The sequence below is a fragment of the Miniopterus natalensis genome, chromosome 1 (assembly GCF_054644295.1).
Source record: "Miniopterus natalensis isolate mMinNat1 chromosome 1, mMinNat1.hap1, whole genome shotgun sequence".
Lineage (NCBI taxonomy): Eukaryota > Metazoa > Chordata > Mammalia > Chiroptera > Miniopteridae > Miniopterus > Miniopterus natalensis.
Genome location: NC_142081.1, coordinates 123,653,577 through 123,672,419, shown reverse-complemented (window position 1 = coordinate 123,672,419; position 18,843 = coordinate 123,653,577). Strand labels below are relative to the sequence as shown.

At 39.9% G+C, this 18,843-nt stretch overlaps 1 protein-coding gene across 4 annotated transcripts in view; it reads right to left on the bottom strand.

The window, feature by feature from the left end:
- Positions 1-18,843, bottom strand: part of KIAA1217 (KIAA1217 ortholog) — a 288,923-nt gene that overhangs the window by 92,740 nt on the left and 177,340 nt on the right. For all 4 annotated transcript variants that reach the window (XM_087825511.1, XM_087825514.1, XM_016224710.2 and 1 more), the window contains exons 4-5: positions 5,485-5,683; positions 1,578-1,671 (exon numbers count right to left, since the gene is read on the bottom strand). In XM_087825511.1, coding sequence (XP_087681637.1) covers positions 1,578-1,671; positions 5,485-5,683 — 293 coding nt within the window. The remainder of the gene's footprint in view (positions 1-1,577; positions 1,672-5,484; positions 5,684-18,843) is intronic.

Genomic DNA, 18,843 nt, shown 5'->3' with positions numbered 1-18,843 from the left:
AAAAAACACAGCAGTTGAGTATGTTAGAGGCTCCTTCCTCCAAGAGTGTAGGCTCTGACCCCATAATGTCATCACTCATATTCCAGGCCAGAATTACATAAAAATCCTTTCAGAACTTTCCGTTAGACCTCCTAGCCTCTTGGTCCTAAACTCGCATACCCTGCTCGGTAGAGAAAACAATGACGCCTACATCCTAAGCCCTGGACCGTGACTATGTGGGAAAGGGGGATTAAGGCTGCTATTCATCTGACTTTAAAATAAGGGAGACTATTTTAGGGAGACTATTCTGGAGTATCAGGTAGGCCTGATGCAACCACAAGTGTCCAGGGTTAGAGATGTGATGATGGTAGCAGGGCCAGAGAGATGTTATTTCGTTGGGCTTGCCGATGGGGAAAGGGGGCTGCAAGCTGAGGCATGTGGGAGGCCCCTAAAAGCTGAGGAAATAAAGGAAAGGAAAGCCAACATCCTGCTGATGGCCCCTAGATTTTAGTCCACCATACTGGATGTCTGACCTATAGATTCGTAAAATAATAAATCTGTGTTGTTTTAAGCAACTCAATGTGTGATAACTCTCAGGGAAGCAGCAGAAAACAAGTAAGACTGTCAGGAAGGGGAGATGGCTTCACCTCGGGCACCCTACTGTCCCAGCTCTAGGACAGACGGTACCTGGTTTCTTTGGCAATAAAACCAATTCATTTACTTATTTTCTAGTTAAAGTCCAGCATCCAGCAGAGTGCGAATCCTCAGAAGAGAAGATATAAAATAGCACAGCATCTTCTAAATTTGAGTGTAGGGGCGGGGAGGTACAGTTGGAGAAGTTAATCTTTCTTTTTTCCTCCCATTTTCCTTCAGAGGGATGTAGCACTATTGTTAGAAACACAATTCCTTTCTAGTGGACCTGCATTAATGTGGTTTGAAAATCAGCCTTTTCAGTTTCTCTGCTCTTTTTCTCTCCAAGATATCTCTGTGTGCTTTGAATGTTTGGATAATCTGAGATGATCTAAATTGAGAGAATTTTAGCTTCTGAATCATGCAGATTTTTGTACTACGCCCTCAACACAATTCAGATAAGATTTGATAATATTTTTATACACTACAACAGCAAATAGTTCTGAATTAGAAGGTGAATAATCTGGAGTACAAAGACTTGGAATAGTTGATGTAAGAACATTAATAGACTTTACATGCAATTATTTATTTATTTTTTCATTGCTGTTTGTTGTGCTACTTTTGTTTTAACTGGAGAAAAAGTAGTAAGAGGTACTCTGAGTAAGTTAATGTACTATGGACCAAGAGCCCATTTATGTAAAGATTTTTCAGGATCCCCTTGGAGCGAGGACATAACTAAAGTCCATGCTGGAGATGAAGGAAGCTGTGTGAGGCCCGATTTCATTCCTTTTGCCCCAAATGACCAGCTCATCTTTCTCCACCAAGAAACAAATGAGTCATCAGAAGAGCTGAGTGGTGAGAACACCCAAAACCTGGTGGTGGGGTGTGATTTCATCAAGGAGCACAGACCAGAAGAAGAGATGGTTTAACACACCAAATAAAATTAAAAATAGAACAGGAACACTTACCCTGATGTCACCGTTCACAGTTTTGGGTGTGTGATTGAACGCATGTGCCGGATCCTTGTTGTACACTTTGAGGAGCGATCTGTCCTGAATGTTCCTGGAATCAAAAACATCAGTAACTATGGCAGACGAAAGGAGCCTTACTTTGGGCATTTTCTTTTTCTGTCTATAAGAATCAGGTAAAAGCAGCAGACAATTCAGCCGTTGTCCACAAGCAACTAGACAAAAGTTCATTTACCATAGAATAGGCAAAAATAAATACGGCAAAGAAAAATGACTTCAGCTTTTCTTTCCTTTTTTTTTATTCCCCTGGTAATATCAGTCTTTCTGTGAAGTTCTCCACCCATAGATATCGGGTGGCATGAGCTTTCTTTTAAGATTCTGAGCAAGGAAAGGGAACAACACTTTAAGAAACAATAAAGCTCCAATATCAAAAATATGTTCAAAGAAATTTGGTTAGTATTTAAATATTTAATTGCTTACGTTACCCAAACACCCAGTTTTCTGCTTATCGCATGAATGCACACAGATGAAAAATGCTTTTTTCCTTTAAACGGTTTCGGCAAGGAAAAGAACATCTATTTGCAGCCCAGAAAAAAAAGTACCACAAAGATCAAAAATAGTATCTTTACAATGCCTTTTTTTCCTTCCACAGTGGGATTTAAAAAATACTTTTCTGCATCAAATTGAATTAACGGATGTGTGGTGTATTTAGAAAGAACAGCCCCCGATAAGTTCTTCCACCTGCCTGTCTCTCCTTCGGAACCCAGTTTAGAGCTGGGGAGTCAATCACACTGCAGCAAAGAGCAGAAGTCCCACATCTTACTCAGTTCCTACCTTGACATTATTTAAGGGCTCCTGAGCATCTACGAAGTCCTTTCTTTTCCCTTCATATTCAGATTTCACCAGCAGGAGGGCCACCCAAGGCACTCTCAGCCGGTCTGCACTGCGATCCCCTGCAGGAGCTGAGGGCAATGTGCGCAGGAGGACGCATTCCTTTCCTCCAGGTGCAGCCACACGTTTTGTGGGCTGATCGCAATCACTGGGATTACTGGCTTATGTTTTTGTTTTAAACGAAGTGGAGAATTCTTGGACTAGCTTTGCTTCCCTCCTTTAAATATTCGTCAGTAATTGCTTTGAAGCAGTGACTAGCCCAAGCTTGCACGATTGCTCCCGATTTCAAGGAGCTCATTAGAAGTCGGCTTAGGGGGGAGTGTGCAGTCCTGTTATTAGAAGGGGCTAGGTTACTATGAAGGGGAAAGTTCACAGAAAGGAAGAATGTGGGGATTCACTAAATGAACTCACCCCGTGGCGGGGCAAAGTCACAGTAATGATGTGAAGAGACTGAAACCATACTTGAGCCCCACAAAAAAAAAACACCTGGTGTGATTCTAAAGGTATCTAAAATACATGAGGTTGGTTTATGATTAATTTAGAAACATGTTCGTCCAAGACGAACCAACAGTAAAGGCCCAGATTGCATTTACCATGGCAACATTTACAAGACAGCATTTCAACCTGAACTCTCTTAAGGAAAATATGGAGAACCCAATTCAATGATGAGGTTGCCAAAAGTTTAGCAAGTATATTCTCACTTCAAAAACACTGAAGGATGTAAAATGAAATTTGTCTCTGGGTTTAGATGAAAGCCATTGTCTTTAGTTAAAATCCACATGGTACATTTTTTGGGGGGGAGGGGAGGGAGGTTCCATATAATGGTTATGTTGAGAATATATCTGACCATTCAAACAAGATATAGATAAAACATTTTATGCATTAAAACAAAGAAATAGAATAATTCTTTGGAAAGGACATACATGTGGTTATCTACATAAACATTATATTCACCACCAAATAAAAACATTTTCTCCACTTAAATTTTTTAGTTCCATTTTCATAAGTAAATCAAAACACTAAAAAGTAAAATTCTAGACAAAATTTATAAATCAATGACTTTCCGCTTAAACATTTTAAATGAGATTTTTAAAAAACCAGGCTCTCAGTACTGCAGCAGTGTGAGGACCAACAAGATCATCACTTTTGCAAATATAAACATATTAACTGAAAATTATTGATGTTAAAAGTGATCACGTCTCTCAAGCACTCCTTTCATCTACTTCATCAACTGAATGTGCATGAAAAGGGATCATCTTAATTTGGAAGTTGGGGGGAGGGGGGACCTTTCTCACTTTCCTCTTTGTGACTATGAAATGACACTCCCTCAGAATGCATAAAGGAAGTACCAGTAATACTCTGAGGCTTGGGGAAGGGTCTAGAATATTGTTACTCACTATAATGTAAAAATTCTTGCACGCCTGCAAGGCAGTGGGTCCAGCTGTTCATAATACCCTCATCAGTCTTGAGCTCCATAGTCAAAAGTGACTTCGCCTAGCTTCACGCTTATTTATTATTACCCTATGCCTCAATTCCTCTAACTGCAAAATGCCGAAATTCCAGAGGATTGTTGCAAAATGCCACATCCACATAAAAACTCTACATGGGATTATATTATTGCAAACATACTCTTTAAACATAATGTGATTACTTCATGTTTGGTTTATGTTTTGTAAGTCCCCCCCTCTTTTTGGGTGACAGCCTGATTAATAATTTATTTCAAAAAACAAACATGAATTTCCTGATACCCATGAATATTTAAACATGTTTTTAAAAAGCAGGAAAGGCAGGTTGTGCAATGGACGCAGCACCCTCTACCTTAGGGCATGTGTCAAACTTTGAAAGCTCTAAATTGCTCATACACCTTGGCACTTGCCTAAATATGTCATTGTGATCATTGTTATAGATATCTATCAGTTTATATTTATTATGAATTGAAGGCATATTTTTAAAAAGTGGTTTCCAACCAGGCCAGCCTGCTATCCCCACAGGGCAAGTACTCAGAAATCCAAGTTGTGGCCCAGGTGAGTTGAGGAGGGAACATTCTGAGGGAATAAAAAATTCTTGACCAAGAATGTGGACAGTCAGGTTTGAGCTAGGTGCTGTAATGAATTGTCTGTGTGATCCTGAATAAGTCCATTAACTTTTATGCATCTGAATGTCTGGTACCATAACATAAAGGGTAGATTAGTCACAAAATAATTTTTAAAATTTTTTAAATGTTTAGAGGCTATACTAGCACCTGTTTGGTGTTGATTTAAATCCTGTTTCTCAGGCTGTTTGGCTGGGACAGATCAGATGGGTCCCTTCTGCTCTATATACAACCACTGCAGTCGATAAAGATGCTTCTATCTCCGTGCCACCTGCAGTAGCAGGAGTCCAGTTAGCCTCACTTTAGAATACATTCTAGTGGGGGCCCTGGAGAAAGCCCATCTGGAAAGTGAGATCCTTTGGTAAAGGGCAACTATTTAAGAAGCAACTGGAAAGGAAGAATGCTTCTCAGCCTCTTTTCTTGTGGACAGGAACAGAGTCCACTGCTTTTATTCTATCTGGCTCATGTAATGAATGACTCAGTGGGATCACTACCTAAGATGTCTACAGGCTCCGTCTATGAGGGACAGAGCACTTGAGAAGAAGCTGCGGAAAGCTCCAGTCATCAGTAGTGTCTTCAACTCTTATGATCTTGATCAAGTCTGTCGACCTGGGCCTTGGTTTCCACAACTCACAGATGACTAGTGGACTAGGTCGTTTCCTAAGTTCTTTTCAGATGTAACATGCAAAGGCCTCTGTGGGAGAAGCCTGTCCTCAGCTTTGTAAATCACGCCTTGTAAGTGAATTCTAGAAAACCAGACAGTGAATTCACACCTGGGTGAGATAAGCCTGCCAGTCAGGGTAAGAGCAATACTTTCTTTACTGGGACACAAAGAGATTAGGACTCAATACAAACTGTAGCGATGCAAAATGCAATATGGTACACACACACACACACACACACACACACGGTGTCAGTACGTACCTTACATCATTTAATTCATAATATACATTTCTGCTTTCATCTTTGATGTAAATGGCAACACTGGGTGACTCCAGCATCTTCATGGTGAGCTGTTGTGGAAAGGCACTTACGAAGAGAGCCCGGATCGTGTCCGCACTTGTGATTTCATTGGGCATCCTGAGCTGCTTGGTTTCATCTCCGTACTGGAGATAGAGAACCCCTGTGTGCAAAATGAACACAGTGATCAATCGCAGACCAAGACTCTCAGGACATGCAGCACAAGCTAAGCCACTTCTGTCTGACCACATGCAGGAATGTCCTGGACAAGCTTAAAAGCATGTAACAAGAAATATATGTTTGGAATTTCCAAGGAATGCACTCTCTGGTTATCGCAAAAGTACCTAGTTTTATTCTTTGGAGTCTAGGAAGGTGTTAAAGAGGCTAATTTTCAACTTTTTTAAAAAAACCCAAAGAACAAAAAGCTAACCTCTGGTAGCCTAAAGCAAAAGCCAATACTTAATTCCCTTGAAAGGTATATTTAGAAATTTAAGCCCATAGGGTGATTTTTCCCCCCCATGCCTTTCACTAACTAAAAACACATTCACTATAGCCATGTGTAAGATATATAGTTTAAGTCTTTATAGTCCATTCAGAAACATTTTAAAGTGGCAATGCTATAATATTTCTGTGGTCTAACACATACTTATTTAATGTTTATACCATATGAAACTATCTGTAAGAAAAGAGGGGCACCCTGATGTCTCAGAAAGAAACTGGAATAAGCCAGTTACACAAAGAAGAAGCACAAGATGACAGAATTTCAGAGTTCCAGGGGATATGTGGCTCCCAATGAACCATGTGGTTTCTCCCAAGATCAAGTCTGAGCTTTGCCATGTGACTGACTCTCTTTGGCTAATGGGACATTAGCAAGTATGATGCAGAACGGAGGCTAGATAAGCGTTTGCACACTAGAGCTTGTCCTCTTGGTGAGTGTGGTCATGGATTCTCCCTCATAGAACTACGCTTCTGTGGAGTCCAGCCAAACAACTTGTGGAAGACATATGGAGAAGACTGGAAGCCCTGACTGGTGGCCCCACTAAGCACCCATTCCACAGCCAGGATGACTGGCCAGTCATGAGGGTGAGCCATGTTGGTAGGGGCACCCCCACCCCTGGGAGAGCTGCCTCGCTGAAGTCACATGCAGCAGAATGGAGATGCCTCCTCCAAGTTGCAGAATCATGAGCAAATAAATAACTGTGGTTGTTTTAAGTCATTATGTTTAGGGTCATTTGTTACTCAGAAATAGATAACTGAACTAGGGAATCGAAGATCCTGACATTTAAGTTGGATCCTACTGTGAGAATCTACTGAGGAAGGACCACTACCACTAGAGAGATCTTTGGCAGGAGAGACTTAAAAAGAGAATAGAATATGACTTCTGGTTAAATATGGCAGTTCCTGTAACATTTTTATCTCTACCTCCTCATGAAATTCCATTAAAATGACAATGAGGAATTAAAAATCGTACATTAAAGGATTAAGGGAACGTGAGAGGAAACAATAGCAAACAAAAGAAAGCTGACACCTAGGTCTTCAAGGAGACAACTCCACATAAAACGTGCAGGCCCAGGGAATCTCTGGAAATGAGGCAGCAGACCCTTTGAAGGCAGGAATGCAGAGTGAATGGGACACATGAGTCCTGATTGAACTTCTTTTTTTTTTAATGGTACAGCAACCTGCCCACATCTCCCTTTTTATTCCACTTGACCAAGAGACTCCCTGTATCCATAGAAGACCGAAGACGTTGAACCAACATACCAGATTCTGCTCACGGGGCACAGCGGCGGGCGGATGTATGTCCCCTCTGACAGAATGCTGGCAAAGGGATGACATCTCAGTCAGGAGGCCAGAGGAACCCCTCTAGGAAAGCTGACTGGCCCACAGGAAGGGAGCAGCAGAATGGTGAGGGTAATTGTTCAGGTCCTGTTTGGTCACCCCAGCATTGGGCAGCCTGGCCCCTATATAAAAGCTTCTCATTGGTACACCCATGCCTTGCTCATACATTAGCAGACTACCTAGGATTAAGAGACATTTTGTAAAGGCCTCTAATGCGAAACAAAAGACCGAAATAAACAGAAAACTGAAACTCAGAAGTGAGACAGTCCAAGAAAAGGGGGATATTTGGAGAGCAAGAGTGAGCTCTGGGAACCATGAGAGCAGAGACTAAAAATTCAGTGAAAAAGAAAAAGTTGATAAAATCTTAAAAGTGGAGTAAAAAAAGTAAGGGATGGGAAAAGGGTGAAAACCAATAAGAAAAATAGAGAATTACTTCAGAGCATCCCAATGCCTAATAGGGGAGATTTCGATAAAAAGACATCAGGAAAAACAGGGAAGTTTTACAAAAAGTGTTATAAGAAAATTTCCCCCCTCCCAAACTGAAAGACACAAGACTGCAGATTGAAAATATTCATGAAATGCTCAACACACTCAGGCTTGTCACTGAGATATTCCAGGTGGCAGGGCAAACAGAGGTTCCCACCAGCCCAGAGGGTGGGGAGTAAAGTCACAAAGGAAGTATCAGGACTCAGAAAGGCATTAGCTTTCTCAACAGCAACCCAGAAACCAAAGAAAATGGAGAAACGGCCTTGAAAATCTGGGAGGAAATACTTTTGATTAGGTTCCTATCCACCCAAGCCATCAATAAGGTATTTATTAAAGTCAGCTTCTCAGTGAGGCCTCTCCTGACCACCTTCTTTGTTACTTCCGCACCCACTGTCCAGAATATTTCATGCTCCCACCCTTGCTTTATTTTCATTCTTGAACAGTTTTCACTATACAGTTGAAGCCTGAACAGCACAGGGGTTAGGGGTTGATCCCTGCATGGCTGAAAATCCAAGCATAACTTTTGACTCCCTCAAAGTGTAACTACTGATAGCCTACTGTTGACCAGAAGCCTTACCGATAACACAGAGTGGGCAACAGTAGTTTCACAGTTGCGAGTACACGAAACACAGAGTTTATTCTTGTATTATTATTTAAAGTATTATTTTCCATATGAACAGCTGTAAACCTACTTTTGCCTCACCCTGTATAAACAATTAACATATATTTTGTATGTTATAAAATTTATATACTGTATTCTTATGCTAAGTAAGCTAGGGAAAAGAAAATGTTATTAAGAAAACCACACGGAAAAGGAAACACATTTACAGAATTTATTGAAAAAAATCTGTGTATAAGCGGATTCACAATTCAAACTGTGCTGTTAAAGGGTCAACTGTATAATTCGTATTTTAATTATTGTTATTGTTTATCGTCAGTCTTTCCCTCTAAAATGTAAGCTTCATCAAGTGAAGGATTTTTAATAGTGCTTTATGTTGTTCACCATGGTATCCTTGGTACCTGTTATACGACCTGTTACATAGTAGGTTCTCAGTAAGTGTCGAATGAATGATTTATTAGTCATCCAAAAGGAATGTTCATTTTGGGTCTGTCTGAATATAAGAGCTTTTGCTACACGATGTAAACAGCCCCGTGATCTCCTTCCTGCTTTGTATACACATTAGGCTACATTCTGAAGTGGCTGTTTCCTTGGCTGGAGCAGTCCTTTTGCATTCAGCATAAGCAGCTCAGCTTCCCCTCTCCGTCCATCACAGTTTCCATCCTCAGCTTCTCCATGGAGTTAGTTTTCCAGAATATCCATGCTGTTACAAGTTCTTCAGAGTGCAGAAAAAAAACTTTCAAGCCTGTCTGTCTCAGATCGTGCAATGTTTTTGCCCTAACCAGGGGCTGTGGTGACTGCCCCTGTGATTGCCAGTGTCATATCAAAAGGCTAAAACCACTCCTGAGGTCAGGGCCCCAACCATGCCTGGGTGAGGCTCTTGCCAATGGGCCACTTGTGGCCTCACTGCAGTCAAATATCATGGCCTCACTCCCCCAAGGGCCTGGTTTTCATTCCCACATCTGCATTCTGTACGTGTGTGCTTTAAATAGAATTTTTCACTCAGGCTCCGAGTAAAAAAAAAAAAAAATTGGGCCTAAACTAAGGTTACCTCAGGGTCTGGCTGGTGCAGCTGCCAGCTGGGTACACAAGTCCAGTTACAGATCATGACAATCCGGAAAGGGTGGGAAAGATGCCTTTATAAACAGAGAATAGTCTTTTTACACTTGATTCAGTTTGGTTTCTCAATTCAGGAAAGGTATTTAGAAATGCTTGAACTCAGAAGGAATGCTCTTAATATACGATGGCGTTTTATTGGCACGGTGATGAGAGTCAGCACCCGCTGGCATACTTCCCCGGCTCTGAGTTCGTGCTGGCTGCTCCAGACTCACAGAGGAAGTCTGAAGGGCTCAGAATCATAAACTCTTTCTTTATGAAGAAGGAAAGAGGACAGGGAAATGCATTTATAGGATGTCTGCTATGTGTCAGAAACAGCACGCATGCACACCAGGTCCTCAATAACATTGTTCTAACGTTGATGAGATGCCCTAGGAACTTAACTCTTGTTTCTATCAATTAGCCGAGGGTAAAACTGGTTTCATTACATGTTGTTCCACTTGGAGTTGCAGAACCTATGAATGATATTAAGCGAGGACTTACTGTATTTCATTTAAAGAGCGCAGCTTCTCTTGCCAGCTGGGTGTTAGGCCCCATTTCACAGATTGGAAAAAGGAAGCTCAGAAGGTCCCAGTAACTTACTTAAAATTACAGCTAGCAAATGGCTTAACTAATTTATATATCCAATTCCATCCATCCACAGAACCCACTGTAAACAATAATAGAAATGGAGCCATTTTAAAATGAAGCCGGAGCTGCCATGCCAGAGGAGCTGCCTTGAATGTCTTACACCTCAACTCTTGGAATGTTACAAAAGGACAAAATAACCTTTGTTCTGGACCTAGGGCCACATCGTGTCCCAAGAACTATTTGCAAAGATAATAACAAAGCAGTTGCTATGACTCCTGGACTGAAAACAACTACTGGACTGAAAATTGAAAACACTGTTTAGAATTAACATCATATGTTATGTTATCTACACCAATAGACATGCCTTCCTTCTATTGATCTAATTATTCCCCTGCCCTTTCTCATAAATATCCACTGCCTTTGCCCTCTTATCAGAACATTATTTGGACTTCTGCCTGAATTAATAATTCCAGGATAGCTATTCTTACTGATCTCAAGTAAATGCTTGTTTGCCTCTCACTTTGAAGGGCCTTTTTATGTTTAGGTTAGGACCATGATCTCTCTCTTGAAGCATACAGCCTAAATAAATTTCTGCATTTGGTCACTTCCATTTCCTCTACCCCTCCAGTCTGGACGATCTTAGCTGTCCTCACACTTTAGTCTGGCCATCTGCTTAAAGATGTTGAGGCACGATGAGGGCAGCCTGGAACAAAGATTCCTGTTTTAAGTCAACTAAAGTAAATGCTGACACACAGTTCGAAACAATGGACATGCTGGGAGAAGTGGGGAAAGTACAGAGCTTGGAAAACAAGAGAGTTGAAATGAACCTCACAACACTTGGAGGCTGCCTGAGAAGCCTGAACACTCAAGGGTGCTCCCACCTCAATGGCCCTGCACAGGCAACGTGCATTTTCTTACCAAGAGCGCTTGGTCATAATTTTACAAAAAACAAAGTGCACTTGGCAGGTCACTTGCACCACACATCCCCATAATCTTTTGAATCTCAGAATAGTTCCAGAATGTGGGACATCTTCCAAAATATTCTTTATCTTAATAAGACATGCAAGGATTTTCACAGTGTGACCTTGCTGTGGACTGAATATTTTTGTTTCTCCAAAAACTCATGTTAAAACCTGAATTCCCAATGTGTTTGTATTTTGAGGTGGGGCCCTAGGAGGTGATTAGGTCATGAGGGTGGAGCCCCTGTGATGGGATTAGTGCCAGAGGGCTAATCTCTCTCTCAATCTGGGATACAATCAGAAGGTAGCCTTTTGCAAACCATGCTCTCTCCAGGTACCAGGTCTGCTGGCACCTTGATGCTGATCTTTCCAGCCTCTGGAACTATGAGCAATTCATTGTTGTTTAAGACACCCAGTCTATGCTAATGTTCTAGCAGCCTGAACAGACTAATACAGACCTCACCCTCCTGTTCCAACCTTATTATCCACATCATGCCTGAACTACAGAGCACTATAGCTCTTCCAGAACACTCACTGCTCTGAGAACTTACCACTCACTGGCTCCAGTGGCTTTCCCACCACTCTTTTGCTTGGTACCCACATTACCTCCTCTGAGTGAATTTCCCCAACCATTCCTTCATTACTTTTTCTTAAGATCTGAGGAATTAGCCCTGACCAGTTTGGCTCAGTGGTTGGAGCGTCAGCCTGTGGACTGAAGGGTCCCAGGTTTGATCCCTGACCCTGGTCCGGGCACATGTGGGAGGCAACCAATTGATGTGCCTCTCTCACATTGGTGTTTCTCTCTCTCTCCCTCTCTCTCTCCCCCTTCCAGTCTCTCTGAAAAGCAATGGAAAAAATATCTTCTAGTGAAAATTAAAAAAAAAAGGATTTGAGGAATTAATTTTTCTCACATATGTGCTTACATTGTGTTTTACTGAAATTAAAAGTATGATTTTTAATTCTACATTATTATTAGTTGTACTCATCAGATGGTAATATATAGTAGAGTATTGGGTACATAGTAGGGGCTCACATATCTTTTCCTTGAAATGAATTCAATTCTCCCTGTAATGCAGCCATGTTAATCAATGTGTGCTTGCCTTCTGGGATGCCTTTTATAACTCCCCTAAACAGCAATTTCCATAGGCAGATGACGGTGACAATTCCAAATGACCTAAATTCCTCAGTTTCTCCAAATCCAATGTAAGATTATGTAAATCAACATTTGTATTACAACTATGGCAAATGGCTAATGTTTTAAAAATATAAAGAACTCTTATACTTTCTGATGGAAACTAACAGTTTTTAACTTAATAAGAAAAACATAAATATTAAAATAAGATAGCTTTTTACACCTATGAAATTGGCAAATGTTTTTACAATAAAATACACAGTGCTGACAAGGGTTGGGAAAATGAGTTCTCCCACATACCATTGTTGGGAAAGTAAATTGATACCATTTCTCTGAAGGGCTATTTGTCAGTATGTGTCAAAAGCTCCCAAAATGTACATATGGCTTGAGCCAGTAATTCTACTTCTACACATTTATGCACAAAGATGTACTTACTAGGATGCTTAATAAAGCATCATTTATAAGAATAATATGGGGGAGTTTCAATACTAGGAGATTCATTTAATAAATTAATTATTTTCATAAACTTATTCATTAGAGCACATCGTTGCTATTAAAAGGAATTCTAAAAATATGGCAATAAAAAAATGTATATTTTGTTAAGTGACAAAGTATGTTATAAAACAAAAAGAGACTAGATTTTTAAAAATTAATCACTTTGATGGCAGTGATGAACCCAGGTTTTGTGGGGCCTAAAGCTTATACAGTTTTGAGGGACCTCTTTAAAAATCAGAATATAAAATTAGAAACATAAAATTCAGTATGAAAGTTAATTATTTATTTATAGGGGTCTGAACCTTGCTTGGTTTAGTCAAATGAAATGGTAATATCATTGAAGTGAGCATCCCAAGGCATTTCCTTAATAAATGTCTTGAAGAGTTGAAGACTTGAGTGTCAAAGGTGTTGAATTCTGGTGCCGTGATCCTATTCATTCCAACAGCTCCTGCTGCCCTTTTACATGGGTTGTTAGAAACTTGTCTATAAAGAATCTATGATGCAAAGTCACTACAGAACTTGCAATAACATCAACTGAGTCAATAATTAGTCTTAAAGGTTACTCAACAGTTAAGGCAGAAAATGCTATGACAATGTTGTGAGAAGCACTATAGCTGATTATGGGTATACTACAACTGTAATTGAATTCTCTCTTAACACATAAGGTGAACTGTTGGTTAAATTAAGCATTACAACATGAACTCGCTTTATAATGCCGAATATTAGAAAGGTAGAAATAGAAAGGACTTCAAATTTAAATGCAGACTCCTGAATAAAATATTAGTAAAGCAAATCTAGGAATGTATGAAAGAATACATAATGACAATAAGAGTTTACCTCGGGAATGCAAGGATGGTTTAACACTGAAAAGTCCAGTCCCAATACAATCTCCAATAATCAATGAAACTATATAATAATCTTGATAGTGTCAGAAAAATGTTAAGAAAAACCCAAAACACATTCAAAATTAAAAAAAAAAAAATCATTTAAGAATTAAAGAGAACTTCCTTAACTTGAATCCATCAAAAGTCTCAAAAAAGCATAATGCTAAATGATTCAATGTTAGAAGCATTCTCCTTAAACTCAGAATTTTTGCTATTACTGCAGCTGAAGTCCTGGTTGGCACAGTTAATACAAGAAAAAGAAATAAAAGGATTAGAAGGGATAATCAAAGAAATGATTATTCTCTGATGCTATAACAGAGAATCCAAGGAAACCAACAGACACACTATTAGAACTAATAAGGATTCAATATGACTGAATGATATAAAATTAATATATAGAATCAACAGTAATCCCAACTAGTAGAAAAAAGTAAGAAAATATAGTTTAATAAAAATATACCACTTATAACAACAATGTGGTAATTTTGGAAGAACAACAGTAGAAGGGAGTACTTGCTCTACCAAATAGCAACACTATTAAAAGAGTATGGGTTTGGCAAAGGAGTGAAACAAACAGGACTATGAAACAAAACAGAGAGCCCAGAAAAAAGACAGGTTTTATGAAAGCTTGATATATGACAGAAGTGGCAGTACAAATCCTTGGAGAATGACTGTCCAATAAATAGTGCCAGGAAAACTGGTTCTCCATATGAAAAGAGTAAAAAATATATCCTTTCCTTACACCATAACTAAAATAAATTCCCGATGGGCTGAAGACCTATATGTCATAAGCTAAATTATGAAACTTTAAAAACAAAAACAAAACAAAACATGATGTTGTCTCCTGGCATATTGGTACAGGGAAAGGCTTTTAAAAGAAACAAAAATCATAAACCATAGAAAAATATTTCTTAATTTTACCACATTGAAATGAATATTTTGTACTATAAAAGGCATTGTAAACAAAGTAAAGAAGACAAACTACAGTTTGAAGAAGATATTTACAGCTCGCATGCTCTATCAAGGATTAGTTTTCAGAATAATGAAAGGACCTTGTATAAATCAATAAGAAAATAGAATATGAGCAATAATGAATAACAAAAAATGAATATAAATAGACAATTTATACAAGAAAGAAATCCCAGCAGCCAATAAACATTAGAATGCTCAACTTCACTAGTAATTATGGGAATAAAAAAGGAAACAGTGACATACAATTTTATATCCACCAGATAGGCAAATGTGTGTAAATCTAATGTACTCAAGTATTGATGTGGTCTTAGAATAATGGAGTCTGTTATTCCTTCCTGGTAAGAGTGTAAATTTGCACAGTCACTTTGGGAAACCCAGTTCAGCTGAAGATGTGCATTTTATAACCTGGCTACTTCTTTTAAATTATCCATCACAGTTAAAAATCTCATATGTGGGCACTTGTCCCAGGATGCTCGCTGAAACTCCATTTCTCATCGATTTGTTCTCAGTGGTTTATCCACATATTGAAATAGTAAACAGCAGTTCTAATGAATGGAGGAGAACCACATCCATCAACATGGACAAACCTCAAACACTAAAGTTGAGCAAAACCAGAAAGTTACAAAAGGATATATGCAGTATGATCCCATTTATGTAAAGTTTTATGACACACAAGACAGTGATATATATTCTTTACGAATACAGCAAACATAGCAGATGCACCAACATTCTCATGACAATCATACCCTCCAACTTCACTTCAGCATTTGTTTAGCTCTGAGAAAGAAAGAGACGGAAGGAAGAGAGATAGGGTTTTATAACATTTTCTTTCTTTAAAAATATAAGAGGCCTGAAGCAATTAGAGACATATTTTTTAAATGTTGACAACTTATATAGTACTTGCTACGTGTCAGGCACTGATCTAAACCCTTTCAAAATACGAACTCATTTAATCTTCTTTATGAAGTTGCTACTATAATTATCCCCATTTTGCAGATGAGGAACACTGAGGCAAAGAGAAGTAATTTGTGTGACGTACCCAGTTAATGATGTGAACTATTGTGCTTTGCTGCCTCTCAGGTGCTAAACAGATGAAAATATCTGTTTAATTTTCGTAATGTCTGTTATATTGTTAGGTTTTCTATAATTTTTTCATTTAAAAAATTGAAAAACAAATCATTTTAAAAGAAAGAATGCCAAAATAATGCTGTCTACATAATACCCTTTCCACAGAGCACCCAGCTCTTTCCCAGGAGCTTAAACTGGATGTAGTTATGGAAGTTTGGAAGTTTTTCCTTGGCTTTTGATAAAAGAGTGGGTATAGAAATTCTATCATACAAAGCAAAGAGTAAAGGGCACAAAAGAAAGATTTTCTTAAAGATAAGAACAAAAGTACAATGATCACGATTCCAGAAAAAAAATTTAACTGGCCTTTTAAGGATATGAAAAGCACAACTTTTACAGTTTTCAATGCATGTTTTCAAAGTATCAGAAAGACTGGCTCTAAATCAAAGTCTATAACCACACCAACTAGGAGATTATATATCCTGTATTTTCTTCAATCACACTGATTAGCAGATTTAGGATCAGAGATTATAGATATTAGTGAGAAACTGTCTGAGTTAATCTGAAATTTATTTTATTTTCTGCTAAATTATTAGTATATTACATAATAATTAGTAATTATTATGGATGAATGAATACATCTTTAGAAAAGTTTTCAGTATGAAATGCTAGTTTTTATATAATTACATGGAGATTTTAAACAACACACCAATATATAGTGTTATGAATTTTATTGTTCAGAATTTCTTTTATTTGCTATGATTATGTAGAAATTATTCTACTTGAAAAGGTACCTGTTTGGTTCTCAAGCTTGAAGAAAAAGACACAGGGAAGTGGCCATAGGAGGAACCTCCTTTCTCCTCTAGTAGACAAACTTCAGGATCACCGAGAATTTCCAGAGGAAACCTCCAGGTAAATAGGAACATTGATTCTTCTTCTTTTTATTTTTATACCTTAGGTCATTCTAATGACAAAAAAATAAAAGCCATCCTTGATGATAAACATCATAGACCCGTATCTGTGGGATTCCATTTTATAGGGCAAGAATCCCCACTTTTTCAAGCTCATGTTTAAAAAGTAGTAACTGTGGGATGCTTGGACTGCAAAGAGCTTTGCCCATGGTGCAGCTCTGCCCTCTCATTCCTGGGGGCCACCCCTGGTCTCCTGCCTCCGTATCCTGCCTTTCGCAGGGCCCCTTGTCCCCAGCAATTCTTGTTCCTCTCAGTCTGTAACTCTCATGGAACTCATCCACTCTCTAGTACCTCAGGGAAATATTTTTTGGGGAAAATGACCATCAGTCTGTGAACAATTGGTCTTTGTCACCCTTAGGCCTGGAGGTTCACCCACTCGTGTTATGGGGCCTGAGATGGGGGCGCTTCAGTAGAAGCGGTGATACTCTGGCCACAGGTGACCACTGAGGGGTATTTCAGGCACACGCAAATTTTACTCCTTACTTTTCTGTTCCCCAAAGGAGAAGGCCATAGAGAGCAATGTGGCTGACTGGGAGGGCGAGGCACGTGCTGACCAGCAGCTGTTCCTCTTCTGGGCTGAATTTTCTCAGCTCCTTCTTAGGTGTCTGAGGGGGAGGCTCAGGACTTTTTCTAGAGAGTGGTGAGAAAGAGCGTGTGGGAAGTTCGGGGAATACATATCTCCCTAGACTTTAAAAGTATAGACTTGCTGTTATCTCCTATGTGACCCAAAAACACAGTCACCTGATCCATCCTATGTGGTGCTCATAGGAACCATCAGCACCTCTTAATCTCTGTGGGGGTTTTTTTTGTGTGTTTTTTTAAAAATTTTATTTTTGTTGCCCGGCCGGGCGTGGCTCAGCGGTTGAGCGTCGACCTGGGATCTAGGCAATCGGGGTTCGATTCCCGGTCAGGGCATATGCCCGGGTTGCGGGCTTGATCAATGACTCTCTCCTCATTGATGTTTCTATCTCTCTCTCTCCCTCTCCTTTCCTCTCTCTGAAATCAATAAAGATATATATATATTTTTTTAAAATTTAAAAAAAAATAAAATTTTATTTTTGTTTAAAATATTACAGATGTCCCTTTTGCTCCCCAATGACCCATCCCACCCATCCCCTCCCCCTCCCCAGTCCCTCTCCCCACCATTGCCCGTGTCCTCGGGTTGTGCATATACGCATATAAATTCTTTGGTTACTCTCTCCCCCTCCACCCACCCGCCCTCCTCCATCCCTCTGACACTCGTCAGTCTCATCTATGCTTCTATGTCACTGAATCTATTCTGTTATCAGTTTATTAAGTTCTTTAAATTCCACGTATAAGCGAGATCCTGTGATGTTTGTCTTTCTCTGCCTGGCTTATCTCACTTAGCATAAGCCTGACAGCAAATCTCTGTGATTTAACTTGACAGAAGGGCAGGGCTTCCGAGCGTAAGTCCCGATGGCATCAAGGTCAAATTGTGGGATGCAGGGGGAGTGTGGTGAAGGACCCTGCCTCAGGCACTACACCTGAGAGCCCCCACCCCCAACACCAGTGCATGCACCCCAAGTACTGAGGGCGGTCAAGGCATGGCTGCTTGCAGGGCGTGTGGGGGTGCCTGCCCCTGTGGGTGGGCCATCACTCGCGTGTGGAGACAGAGCGAGGAGGGGGAGTGGCTGCTGCAGGCTGGGCACGAGGAGGCCCTTATTCATGTCAGCATCCAGCACACAACTCTGTGAGAAGTTTTGAGAATTTTGAAATCAAACCTGTCTCTCTAGGTCACTTGATAAAGGTGTATTTGTCAAAGTATGAGGACAGAACATATTTTACCTAAGAGTTTGTCAGCTTGATGTATAGCTTGAAAACTATTTAGACAGAAAGAAGATGAGTCTCTGTGCTCCTGCCCCAGGCAAGCTTGTGTGAGATGCAGAACGAGGGGTGTCTCCCGAACACCGGCGTCACAGCCAGGAATAGAACCTTCTGCGCCTCTTGTACCCGAGCTGGTGCGATGGCCACTCATCAACAGGTGACTTTATGTCTATTTTTGAGTAGTGCTAATGGAGGCGGGTACCCGGGTGTCCTCTGCTTCTCCAGAGATTTGGTTACTTTATTTTTGGTTTTCTGTTAGTGAGAAAGGCTGAGTCATGCTGAGCTGCTTTTAGTGTCTCCACATTTTATATAATGGAGAGCTGCTTTTGGTACTAATTTAAACTTAAAAATGTTCCTATTACTATTATGT